The sequence below is a fragment of the Tripterygium wilfordii genome, chromosome 21 (genome assembly GCF_013401445.1).
Source record: "Tripterygium wilfordii isolate XIE 37 chromosome 21, ASM1340144v1, whole genome shotgun sequence".
NCBI lineage: Eukaryota > Viridiplantae > Streptophyta > Magnoliopsida > Celastrales > Celastraceae > Tripterygium > Tripterygium wilfordii.
Window position 1 is genome coordinate 16,800,196 of NC_052252.1, and position 13,292 is coordinate 16,813,487.

At 37.6% G+C, this 13,292-nt stretch overlaps 4 protein-coding genes across 5 annotated transcripts; 3 read left to right on the forward strand and 1 right to left on the reverse strand.

Moving 5' to 3' along the window:
• Nucleotides 1–94: 94 nt before the first annotated feature.
• On the forward strand, nucleotides 95–2,857 carry LOC119989983. Its single transcript, XM_038835773.1, has 6 exons — nucleotides 95–342; nucleotides 446–588; nucleotides 672–722; nucleotides 1,245–1,466; nucleotides 1,603–1,705; nucleotides 1,976–2,857. Exons 1-6 carry the CDS (start codon nucleotides 257–259, stop codon nucleotides 2,547–2,549), a joined length of 1,179 nt encoding a protein of 392 aa, XP_038691701.1. The 5' UTR covers nucleotides 95–256; the 3' UTR covers nucleotides 2,550–2,857.
• Nucleotides 2,858–5,212: 2,355 nt separating this feature from the next.
• LOC119988020 (putative nuclease HARBI1) lies at nucleotides 5,213–6,217 on the forward strand. The gene has a single exon (XM_038832931.1). The coding sequence runs from the start codon at nucleotides 5,213–5,215 to the stop codon at nucleotides 6,215–6,217; it is 1,005 nt and encodes a 334-aa protein (XP_038688859.1).
• Nucleotides 6,218–7,792: 1,575 nt separating this feature from the next.
• Nucleotides 7,793–9,131, reverse strand: LOC119989897 (inactive protein RESTRICTED TEV MOVEMENT 2). 2 transcript variants are annotated; one of them, XM_038835658.1, is made up of 2 exons: nucleotides 8,925–9,131; nucleotides 7,793–8,827 (listed from the first exon to the last, which is right to left on the reverse strand). In XM_038835658.1, exons 1-2 carry the CDS (start codon nucleotides 9,043–9,045, stop codon nucleotides 7,914–7,916), a joined length of 1,035 nt encoding a protein of 344 aa, XP_038691586.1. In that variant the 5' UTR covers nucleotides 9,046–9,131; the 3' UTR covers nucleotides 7,793–7,913. The 2 variants fall into 2 exon arrangements, with proteins under 2 accessions (XP_038691586.1, XP_038691585.1); XM_038835657.1 differs by having other exon boundaries at nucleotides 7,793–8,830; nucleotides 8,925–9,129.
• A 101-nt stretch (nucleotides 9,132–9,232) lies between these two features.
• Nucleotides 9,233–13,183, forward strand: LOC119988021 (beta-glucosidase BoGH3B-like). Its single transcript, XM_038832932.1, has 9 exons — nucleotides 9,233–9,300; nucleotides 10,164–10,414; nucleotides 10,490–10,694; nucleotides 10,784–10,874; nucleotides 10,969–11,114; nucleotides 11,194–11,437; nucleotides 11,530–11,817; nucleotides 11,913–12,120; nucleotides 12,216–13,183. Exons 1-9 carry the CDS (start codon nucleotides 9,233–9,235, stop codon nucleotides 12,701–12,703), a joined length of 1,989 nt encoding a protein of 662 aa, XP_038688860.1. The 3' UTR covers nucleotides 12,704–13,183.
• The last annotated feature ends 109 nt before the right edge of the window (nucleotides 13,184–13,292 follow it).

The window sequence follows — 13,292 nt, forward strand, 5'->3', positions numbered from 1 at the left end:
AAAGGTGGCCCATAATTACAGATCTAAAGCCCAAAAACTCTGATACCAGCACAGCCCCAGCCCCATAAGGATTTCTAGTTAACTCTGGTTTTTTCTGGAACCTAGGCTTTTGTCGGTTGGAAAGTCGCACAATGTCACCATATATGTTGTAGATCGTTCGTTGAAGAGATTATTCTAGTTCAGCGGTTCTACGTTAGTGTATTAGGGTTTCAACCGTTAGTGTATTAGGGTTTCAAGTGTTCTGAAATCGATAACAATGGCGAAAGAGGGACCGAACTGGGACGGATTGCTCAAGTGGAGCCTCGCCCATTCTGATGGAACTGGAGCTAATCGTAATCTAAGGTATGTTACTTGATTCACGGTAGTGGTTTTGGAGAATTTGGGATGTTGCTTGCATTTAAAGTGAATTGATTTTGTTGGTTTTTGTGTGGTTGGTTTGGTTTAGTGAGGAGGATCGGAGATGGTTCATGGAAGCTATGCAAGCTCAGACGGTTGATGTAGTTAAGCGGATGAAAGAGATTACTCTTGTTATGCAAACCCCAGAACAAGTCTTGGAATCTCAAGGAGTCACCCCTGCTGACATTGAAGGTACTTTCAGTTAAAGTCTATATGCATAAGGCTTTTGTTCTGACAAATTTGATAGTGTTTAACTGATATATTTTTAATTGCAGATATGTTGGATGAGTTACAGGAGCATGTAGAGTCTATTGACATGGCCAATGGTAAGTTTTCTACTAGAATGGATGGAGAGGATAAACTTTGTATTATTGCCTCTTTTTAGGTATTGCTGAACCCTTTTCTGCGGTTGTCATAATTGCTATGAAAACTATGGTTTACTGAGAAATTCACTCTATGTTGACAACACATTCCTGTAGTTATTCCTATTATATTTTGGAAGTGCTGCTGTGAAAGTGAACGGGATAATTAATTTTTGTTATAGTTCCTTTTCAAGATGAATTGAGGTTTTATTTTTATACATAAGTCTTGCTCGATTGAGGTTGAAAAGTAACAGGTAATTAGAAAAGATGCTTAGAGTAATTCGAGTTGTTGAAAATAAAGGAGCTTGTGCATTTATTAATTGTGATTTTGCCTTGATATGATTTTAATCATTATTCCCTGGTGCAAGCCGTAAAATATGTTGTGTATTGAATTTCAATTTATTTATATCTTTTGGACAAGAACAAGAAATCTGCTTCTCAAAATTGGAATGCCTTGACCCTCTGCCTCTTTATGCTTATGGACAGATCTTCATTCAATTGGTGGTTTAGTTCCTCTCCTTGGTTACCTGAGGAACTCACATGAGAATATTCGTGCAAAGGCCGCAGAGGTTGTGACAACCATTGTCCAGAACAATCCAAAGAGTCAACAACTTGTCATGGAAGCAAATGGCTTAGAGCCTCTCCTTTCCAATTTTGTTTCAGATCCAGATGTTACTGTTCGAACTAAGGCACTTGGAGCTCTCTCCTGTAAGTGCTGCTTTTAGTTCTATGATAATTCTGGCGGTTGTTAAATTTTCATATATTTTAGTTAAGTGGATATGCCACTGGATTCTAGGATTTCAATTGATATTCATGTTTTACTTTTTTGTGGATGATTTTCCAGCTTTAATCCGACACAACAAACCTGGCATTGCTGCCTTTCGTCTAGCAAATGGTTATGCAGCCCTAAGAGATGCCTTGGGTTCTGAGAATGTGAGGTTTCAAAGGTAATACATGTGAAAAAAATATATATAGTATTTTTGTCTATCCAAAGTGATGGAAGGAAACAGGATATCTTTGTTTCTACTGACAAGGTATTATGTTTTTTGAAATTAGACATGTGTAGTAGTTAAGTTTAGCCCTGTTTCTCTCTAATTGGCGAGAAAATATGATTTCTGTTTTCCATGCTTGACATGCTTCTGTGGCTTACTTTTTAGAGAGACTATTGAGTTTGCTTCGCCTGATCTGACTTTGTTTTCGAAATTTCACCTATTCAGGAAAGCCTTGAACTTGATCCATTACCTACTGCACGAGAACAGTGCAGATTGCAGCGTAGTAAACGAGCTAGGGTTTCCTCGCTTGATGTTGCACCTTGCCTCCAGTGAAGATGCAGAGGTACGGGAAGCTGCCCTTAGAGGTCTTCTTGAGGTTGCCAGTGATAAGACCATCGAGAATAGTGGTGGTTTGGACGAGCAAAATGAGAAATTGAAACAAATTCTTGAGGAACGAATTAAAGGTATCAGCTCTATGTCCGCAGAAGATCTAGGAGCAGCTAAGGAGGAGAGGCAGCTTATAGATCATCTCTGGAATACCTGTTACAAGGAGCCTTCGTCTCTTCGAGAAAAAGGGCTTCTTGTCCTTCCTGGCGAAGATGCACCCCCACCTGATGTTGCCAGCAAACATTTTGAACCTCCTCTTAGAGCTTGGGCTGCAAACCAGTCTGCTGATACAAATTCCAGTACCGAGAAGAAACAAGCTCCCCTATTATTGGGCCCTGCACCCGGGGCAGCCAATGTTCAAGAGACCTCGAATGCTGAAGCAGACCCAGACGTCCACAGGACTCCTCAATAGAACTGTAATAGAGGTCTGGGAGTGATGAGGTTTAATTTACTGCCGCCTATTGTATTATAAACTCTGAAGTGTTCTTCCTTATGCACATTTGTTCAGGAGGCTTGTTTGTTTCGAAGTCAGTCCTGGATGAGACCTCAGTTGTTTTTGGGTATACATGGGATGGTGGTATGGCACATGAATTAATGTTTGATTAGACATTCAAGGTTCTAGGGTTTCTGAATAGCAAGTGCTTGTAATTTTGGAGATTATTTTTTATCTATTGTAATTTTGGAGATTTCAGTTATAGCTGGATCCTCATGCTTATCCCCTGTCCATTGATTGGTTCCTTTTGGGACTTACCATATGATGCTTTTGCTTTAGCATTGTTTGTTATAGTAATTCCTGCAAAGCCAGTCAAGTTCAAAATTCTGTTAGTGTTTGATATGCTCCTTATAATGGTTGACAAGGATAATAATTAGTAACCTTTTACCTTTTACTCAACAATGCATGCTAATAACGATTGTAGATTTGCCTATTATCAATTTAACCAGGAAGTCTAATCAATCTATGGTGGTCATGAATCTTTCTTTTGTTGCCCTCTGAGTATCTGATATGAGCATTTTTTGATAATCGAGAATGATATTATATAAGTTTTATCCTTTGGACATCCAATATGAGTTTAAACTCGAGTCGTTATGTCTACGCGTACAAAAGTTTTTCATGTGATAACAGGGTAAATTGGGCTTTACGCGTGGCCACAACCCATAAGGATACTGCTCACACAGTCCAGAAATTCATCAAGTGAGAAAATCTCTTACTTTTTTCTCATGTATCACACATTAATGGACCTCAAAATGGCAACATAAACCACCATTAATAGTCGAATAATGGAACATCAACATCAGAAATTCCTTAATTCTCAATCTTTATCATAATTAGTTCCTCTGATAGTCTAGTGGCCACCTTCCTTCTCCTAGTTGTGTGTATAATGCTGTGTATCATGCATCCACTCCACCCATTTTGACTCCCTCTTCTAGTGCTTAAAGTTTTATCTACTGAAGATATTACTGAACCACTGGTCTATATATTGCAAACCCTAGAGAGCTCAGTTGCATCACTTCACACAGCTCAAGCTTATGCCTTACAGGTCTCATATATATCTTTCCTTCCACATAGGCTCATCTCATTAGAAGTCTTAACATTGGTGCTTATATATGAAGTTGATATTATTTCCATGTTTTCCTTTTACAGGTTAATCTTTGTAAATCATGAAAACCATACTAGTGCTTCTCGTCGTCTTCATTTTGGTTGCGGAAACTCTGCAAGCTGATGAAGGGGTACTGACTGCTGCCATGGTGATGCATGGTCGTCGTCTGCTGAGTGATCCGGCTGCCAAGGATGGACACAGCTATGTTAACATTGAAGATGATGACAACAAGAACGAGAGCTACAACAACTATGGACAGGATTCTGGATCATCTACTGAGACCCATCACTACTATACAGATGACACTGATAAACCAGCTGGAAAACACTAAGGTTATGGTCATATTGAAGTTGAAGGGGCTTTGTGTAAAAAAAAAAAAAGGTGTGTTTATGGCTTCCAATAAAGTGAAACCAACATCTTATGTTTCACAAATAGTATCAAAGTATAATTTATGGTTTGTGTCCCTAAATATTTGATATATATCATGGAATAAATCAAGCACCATAGCTAGGTAGCTAGCATGGTTTTGTGTTGTTTGTCTATATTTTTCCTAACTTATGGTTCCTGCAGATTCCTGGTTTTTCTTTGTTTTAGAGCATCCACATCAGCTTCTCTTAATAGATTCTCTAAAATACAGTAAAATGAGTCATTTTACAGTTTTACAGAATCACAATTCAACAACACTCCACAGCAGCTCCTCTAAACCATCTTCTATAACTTAAAATATTCATTTCTCCAATCACTTTTAAAATCTTTTATGTTTAATTTTTATCAATTACATTATACAATAACAAATATATTTTTGACAATATCATTTTTAAAATAAAATAATATATTAAATATATATTTTACCAGAAATTTTGATTTTTTCAATTTAGTCTAAAAGTTTACTCGAACGGCTATATTCTCAACACTCAATTCCAACGGTCATATATCAAACGGCTATATTTACAAATATTTGAATGGTCTAGAATATTTTAATGGCATATTGTAAAGGATCAGAATATTCCAAAGCATATTCTAAAGGATCATAATATTCTAGTGGCATATTCTAATGGTCAAAATTTCAAACGTTACTTTTCAACGGTCACATACTTTTACTATAAAAGAACTAGTGTCTCATAACTTCATTTACAACTCTCCCAACTCTTCTTCATTATATTATATTTTCACAATGAATTCTCTTTTCAAGCGTATACAAAAAATTTATGATGATTCATCCTCAAACTCGTCCTCTGAGGATGAGTTTGAAGATCTTTTATTTTTGGAGTATGAAAGAAAACGATTCGAGCGAGGATGAACATCACGTACAGGTTCTCATCGACAACGTTCGGTCATTAATCGTAATCGACTGCAAGGTCATGAACGCATTTTCAATGATTATTTTGCAGAATCACCAGTCTATAAAGATGCTATGTTTAGAAGGAGATTTCGCATGAATCGAGCTCTATTTCTTCGCATTCAATCCGCAATAGAAATGCATGAACCATATTTTCAACAACGAAGAGATGCAGCCGGTAGACTGGGGTTATCTTCTCTTCAAAAGATAACTGCAGCATTGAGGATTCTTGCTTCCGGAGTTGCTGCAGATTTCATGGACGAATATGTAAGAATTTCAGAAAGTACTACTATTGAGAGTGTGAAATATTTTGCAAAAGCAGTTATTTCTGTCTTTGGTCCTGAGTATTTGAGGTCTCCCAACAGAAACGATATTGAACTACTACTAGCATTAAACAAAACTCGTGGATTTCCTGGGATGCTAGGAAGTATAGATTGTATGTATTGGAAGTGGAAGAATTGTCCGACTGCTTGGAAAGGTATGTACACTGGACATTGTCATGAACCAACAATTATTTTAGAAGCCGTTGCATCATATGATCTATGGATATGGCATGCATTTTTTGGACTACCAGGGTCCCATAACAACATCAATGTGTTAGAACGATCCCATGTTTTTTCTGAACTAACTCAAGGGCGTGCCCCTATAGTTAATTATTCAATCAATGGTCATAACTATACAATGGGATACTACCTAGCTGATGGTATATATCCTTCCTGGGCTACGTTCTTGAAATCGATCCCGCTACCACAAACTATGAAGACCAAACATTTTGCAAGGTGTCAAGAAGGTGTCAGAAAAGATGTGGAACGTACATTTGGAGTGCTACAATCTCGATTCGCAATTGTACGTGGACCTGCTCGTTACTTTGAGACAGAAACACTTAAAGAGATTATGCTTGCATGTGTCATATTGCACAACATGATCGTTGAAGACGAGCGACATCTACACCTTCAACCAAATATGTCCTTCATATATGATCAAATCGATGAAAGTCCTCCACCAATAGAAGTGCCAGAAGACCATGCATATGAACTTCAGGATTTCATAGATCAACATTTTCAAATCAGAGATAGACAAGTTTATTCTCAGCTCCAAAGTGATCTTATCGAGCATTTATGGAATATTTATAGTGAATCGTAGTTTGTACTCTTTTCATTGTATTCTAATAAAAAGTTGTTATTTATTTGTGTGTTTATAATTATATATCAAATGAGTATCAAATTTAATTATCAATTAATTTCCTGATTTAATTATTATTTAATTTCTTAATTAAATATGATTAAATAATTCCCTAATTAATTAATTATCAATTAATTACTTGAAAACTAAAATTGATATCGGGAGAGTCGAAGAGGGAGAAAGGGGAAAAGGAGAGAGAGTAAATAACAAATAATTAAAGAAAAGTAAAAGTGATATTTTATTATTAAAATAATGATACAAGAGCTACAGTGGTCCGCTAGTTGTAGCGGATCACTGTAGCAACTGTAACTTCTACCGCTAAAATACAAGAGCCGTTGTGGAGTGTTTTTTAAGCTTTTTATGGATTTTATCCTTTAAAATACAGTAGAGGATCAGTTTACAAGAGCTGTTGGAGTTGCTCTTGTTGCATCCACAGCAGCTCCTCTTAACAGATTCTCTAAAATACAGTAAAATGAGTCATTTTACAGTTTTACAGAATCACAATTCAACAGCACTCCACAGCAGCTCCTCTAATGCCGATTCAAGTTTGATTCCGGGTGTTTATGCTGATAGGACAAGGCTGTTTCCACCTCTTCTCTGCCTCATACTCATAGCCATTGTAGTATTGTACCCTCAATGTTAGATTCACCTCAATATATATATATACACATATATGTATAAGATCAAGGAAGGTAATTAAGCAACTTCAATGGTTTTCTTTAGAGTGAGACTATTCTTTCTCCTTTGGTTTTGTTTTCTTGTTTCAGTTGGGTTTTCAATTTCCCTACATGAATCATGGATAAGGTACAACTGTAACTTGTTCCGCAAATACAAACTAAATTCTTTTCTTGGCCTCCACACTTTCTAGCTTGCCAAACACAGTCAGGAATGCTAAAATCTACAAACATATATTTATCTGGGGATTGGTAAAGCAAAAGCATTTCAATTTTAAGACAAGTTAGAATCTATAAATATATATTTATCCATGCATATTTTACTATTCCCAATGAATTTTCTTTCTCAAGAGCTGTATGTAACAAGTTAATCTGTAATAAAAACTTGCATTTTCTTTTCGTTTCCCATAAACTTTCATGATTAAATGATTTTTGATATCTCTGTTTAGAAAATGATTTAATGGCGAAATATGTTGCTTGATCTGAAAATCAGACTGAAATTATATGTCTTAAAGAACAGAGAACCAATCACCTCAAGAAATACAGTACATTTAATTTCTTCCCAATAGCAAATGGTGTTTGTCAATGCTCAATACTAATATCCCACATTTGATTGACATAACCCGATCATGTATATAAGTAAAGACCTTACACCTCTAACACAAGAACATGTATAAATAAAGCCTTGAAGCCACATATTGGGTACCGGTTGAGGCATAGTTGGACCAAAGATGACAGTACTATTACCGGAGCGGAAAATATTATTGATGTGTTTGGATTTGGATTTCCAACATTTTCAATTCTTGATCCTAAACCTTCTCTGTAATCAATCAAAAATTTAGACTTTTTATGTTGAGAGATGAGTAGGAAGTGAATTTGATAAATAAGCAGTACACTTGGATGAGTATATGAAATTACATATATTTTAGGCCAGTCACTTGCAAACTGACTCTTATTCAAGTTAATTTTACAACATTTACAAACTAGTTTTTGGTATTTCCAGAGGACTTAATACTGTAAGTAATGTAAGCACCAAGTGCCACAACCACCAGAACTGCCACACCTGCATTCAACAATGCTTTTCTCTCCTCTGTAAGCTGAAAAGCTAGTTCCTTCCCACTTCTCTTTGACACATTTTTCGTTTCCTTCAATTTTTCAAGCAAGGAATCTTTATCTTCCTTCACCTTCTCTTCTCTCCTCTCCTTCTTCCCTAAAGCAGCATCTGCTATCACCAATTCTTTCCTTTTCTTGCCACTTTGCTTGTCGAGACTCGCTATAATCTTTCTTGGCTCACTCAGCACTGTTTTAACGCCATCTTCTTCCTTCACAGTGGTTGTAGTAGAAGATGTCGCCTTTGAAGTTTCTTCAATCTCCTGCTTCTGCTTAGCTTCTTGAGGGGTTTGTGAAGAGACGACCTTTTTACCGTCTTCTTTCGGGGAGATTACAGGCTTAAGTTTTGGCTCTGGAGTTGCAGGTTTTGGAGGGACTGGAGGCTCAACTGGTTTGGGTCCTTGTTGATCCTTTGGAGGCCTAATGGGGTCTGAACCAGTTTTTGGTGGGTCAGTTGGTTTAGGTTCTTGTTGATCCTTTGAAGACCTAACTGGGTCTGAACCAGTTTTTGGTGGGTCGGTTGGTTTGGGTTCTTTTGATGGCTCAGGTGGTCTGACATCTACCTTTGGACTAATGATCAATGGTGTCATGATCTGTTTAGGCATTGTAATGGTCAGAACTCCTTCCTGTAACTTGCCACTGATTTTGTTCACCACACAATTTGTTGGAACTGGAAATGTTTCATTGAATCTGCCCCAAACATTTTTCCCAATGGATCTCTCCCCTTGTACCCTAACGATTCTAGTAGAATGCACATATGTGATCTTTATTTGCTCCTTATCAAACCCTGCTGAAACAATACAAAACACAAAAGAGTTTCAGGCCTTAAAACCCACAGAGGAAAAAAACACTATTTTGGACATAGAACTAAAAGGTTGGATTACCAGGAAGATGAAGAGTTAGAATTTGTGCTCCTTCTTCTTCTTGCCTATCCGATTTGGGATGAAAGTCTTCAAACCGGATTGTATCAGATGATCCTCCATCTCTTGGCCTCAATGTAGCCATTTTTGCTCTTGTTTGTGTAGAAAATGTTGTAGTGGGATTGAAGCTTATGATTGAATGTGTATTTATACAAGAATGACATAAGTAGCTGGGTTTTGAAAGTTTTCTTTAGGAGGAGATTATCCTTTTTGTAGTTGAATTGGTTTTGTTGTGGGATTTCATGGAAGCTCCAATAATCCCAAGATCATACATGAGGAATAACTTGTTTGATAAAAGAAGTTCTAAAAATTCTTTGTTTCTCCTTCACTCTTTCCAAGAGTTTGCCTTCCTTGTGTGTTTTTTTCAATCATAAACTGGTCATTCCAAAAAAAAAACTCAAAACATTATTTGAGCTGGCACCCTCATCGAAGAAATAAAACTGGGGAATTCTTCTAACCAAACCTGATACGTGTCAATAAAATCTCTAGATCTTCTGGTTAGAGTATGAGCGACTCCATTACTATTCCTTGATATATAATGGTAGTTCACTGTCCCTAAAAAGGCCTCAAACTGAGTCAAGAATGAGTCCGGCCCATGGGCCTGACATATTGTCTATATGGGCCATTCACAATAAAACGATAGTAGATTGGGCTTTAGCCTAGAAAGACGGCCTGATAATTGAATTGTTTTCTATAGTATGTACAACACGGTAACAAATTTTCACCATGCAACTAGCTAGCTTTGGTATTCACTTTCTTATTTTCTCCAATAAATTTGTTCTTAGAGAGATGATTAATCCAAAGATAGTCATTCTAATTTTTGTTAAACATTACTGTATTTAGGAGATGGATAATTATATCCACAATACTCTATATTAAGTAAGTTATTTCCTTCTACATGCATATATATCTCCACTCTATATTAAGTAATAGACTTGGTTATATATAACACACATCTCTTATTTTCTTTCTCAAGTTTTCTTTCACCATCTTGATAGTAGGTACTTTTTTCTACCTCTTGTTCTTCAATGGAGAAAATAACTTCTTTTTATGCGCTACACATTCTGAAAAGTCACGAGACTCGGCGTATAATAATATCATGTTATAGGAAGACTGTTTGTTTGTGTAATTTGAATATCCCTAATTTTGATTTCATCTTGTATTATGCGTCTAATGCATCATTTCTTTGTATTTCTTTTACAGGGTTATTGATTTAGCACAACAAGAAATGGCAAGAACTTTGATCCCCCTAGTGGGGCTTCTACTCTTATGTTTGGGATCAACCCTAGCAGGAGGTACAAAACAACACATGAAATACAAAGACCCCAAGGTTCCCATAGAAGATAGGGTAGAAGACTTGCTTTCATTGATGACTACTAAAGAAAAGATTGGTCAAATGGTTCAGATCGAGCGACAAAATATGTCCACTCATATCATGAAGAAATATTTCATCGGTGCGTCTTGTTCTTTTCTTATCTGTGTAGGATTCCAATCACTTGTGAATTCCCAACAATTAATCTCTATCGCAGGTAGTTTGCTCAGCGGTGGGGGTAGCGTGCCTGCAAAGCATGCTACACCGCAACAATGGGTGGATATGGTAAACGAGTTTCAAAAAGGTTCTCTCGCAACCCGTCTTGGGATCCCATACATATATGGTATTGATGCTGTTCATGGACACAACAATGTGTACAATGCCACCATTTTCCCTCACAACATTGGTCTTGGAGTAACCAGGCAAGTGCATTAAAAACAAATGTCTTCAAACTAATCAATCTTTGATCCAAAATTAGATAATGGGAAGTACTTGTTAACTTATTGCATAGGGATCCTGATCTTGTGAAGAGAATTGGTGCTGCAACTGCACTTGAAGTCAGAGCGACCGGCATTCCCTACGCTTTTGCTCCCTGTATCGCGGTAATTGCTTAGTAACTCCTCGCTTATAAACTGATCAAAGTTTCAATTACTCTGGAATAAAGGCTTTGACGATGATGATTGATGGTTAATACAGGTATGCAGAGATCCGAGATGGGGTCGATGCTACGAGAGTTACAGCGAGGATCCCTCAATTGTTCGAATGATGACCGAGCTAATCCCAGGTTTACAAGGAGATGTTCCAACTAATCATCACAAGGGTGTACCATATGTTGGTGGAAAGTAAGTCACTAAATTCATCACCCAGAATTGAGAATCTTTTGGTTCTTGTTTGTTGAGTTTTTCCTTTTCTTTTGTTTAGGAACAAGGTTGCAGCTTGTTCCAAGCACTATGTAGGTGATGGAGGCACGGTTGGTGGCATCAATGAGAACAACACCATTGTTAGCTCTCATGACTTGTACAACATTCACATGCCTGCATACTATGATTCACTTGACAAGGGTGTGTCAACTGTAATGGCATCATATTCGAGCTTGAACGGAACAAAAATGCACGCTAACTACGACTTGCTCACCGGGTTCCTCAAGAACAAACTCAAGTTCCAGGTAACAAACCGATCATTGCGCTGCATCATACTGTGTCTTCTTGTTTCTCAGGGATGTGTATTAAGGACTTGTGTGCTGTATTATGTGTGCAGGGTTTTGTCATTTCAGATTGGGAAGGCATTGACAGAATCACATCTCCACCCCATTCAAATTACACATACTCCATTCAACATTCAATCAACGCTGGTGTTGATATGGTAATGGTTCCTTATAACTACAAAGAGTTTATTCAGGATCTGATAAAACTGGTGAAGAAGAATGCCATTCCGATGAGCCGCATCGACGATGCGGTGAGAAGAATCTTGAGAGTGAAGTTCACATTGGGCATCTTTGAAAACCCATTAGCAGATTACAGTCTTGCCAACAAAGTAGGCTGCAAGGTGAACCACCTGTGAAACACTAATAATTTGTTACAGAAGCTTAAGAAGATAGAAAACTGACTATTAATCTAGCAATGTCTATTGATCTATATCAGGAGCATAGAGAACTTGCCAGGGAAGCTGTGAGAAAGTCACTTGTGTTGCTGAAAAATGGCAAGTCCGCATCAGACCAGCCTCTCTTGCCCCTCCCAAAGAAAGCACCAAAGATTCTCGTCGCCGGAACTCATGCTCACAATCTAGGGTTACAATGTGGTGGCTGGACGATCGAATGGCAAGGTCTTGAGGGAAATAACCTTACTTCTGGTACGTATCATTATAATTCAGATTCACCCCACTAAAAGCTTCTTCTATTTAGTATTCGCCCTTATATATTGACATGACTAGCATTTGATGAGCAGGAACCACCATTCTCAATGCGATCAAAGCCACTGTTGATCCAAGCACCAAAGTTGTCTTCGATGAGAATCCAGAAAGGAAAGTTGTCGAGTCCGGTGGGTTCTCATACGCAATTGTGGTGGTAGGTGAGCCACCATATGCAGAGACCAAGGGTGATAACAATAATCTTACTCTACCTGATCCGGGGCCGAGCACAATCAACAACATATGCGGATCCGTCAAGTGTGTTGTAGTCATTATCTCTGGAAGGCCTCTTGTCATTGAACAATATGTTGCATCAATGGATGCACTGGTGGCTGCTTGGCTTCCTGGTAGTGAAGGGCAAGGCGTGGCCGATGTTCTATTTGGTGACCATGGATTCACAGGCAAGTTGGCTAGGACTTGGTTCAAGAGAGTTAATCAGTTGCCAATGAATGTTGGAGATCCACACTATGATCCACTCTTCCCGTTTGGATTTGGCCTACAGACTCAGCCATCAAAGAAGCATTAATGCTTGATTTTGTAAATATGGTTAATGTTCAGAAAATATACACATAACTTGGAGTATCCAAATAATGTAATGTATTTATGTTTGAAATTTGTAAATACAGAGAAATAAAATTAGGGTTTTAAAACTGTCAAGAACACACTCAAACATTCTACCTTAGCAAATCTCATAACTGGACTTGCTCACTCTGCGCAGAATGATTCTGTTGATCAGCAGCAGACATGAATTTGAGAAGCAGAACTTCTGGAAAAAGATCTTACTCCTTCGTATCAGTTGGAAAAAGAACTTCTGAAGCAGCATCATTAAATTGGAGGAACAATTATAAACAGCAGCAGCATTGCTTCATGCTGATATGATTACAATCCATCAGTTGCAGTAGCAATCAACTCCATCAGCGGATTCAAGAAAAACGACGAGAATTATGGACATTTCCCCAACATGTTTCGCAACAATTAAGCTCCCGAAAAGCATGAGCATCAAATTCAACCATAAGTCCGATACATCCCCAAAAGGGAAATTAGTATAAAAATAAATCTATGAACAACAAATTCAAAATGCATTGCCTTCTAACATAATCAAGGATTTCAAAAAG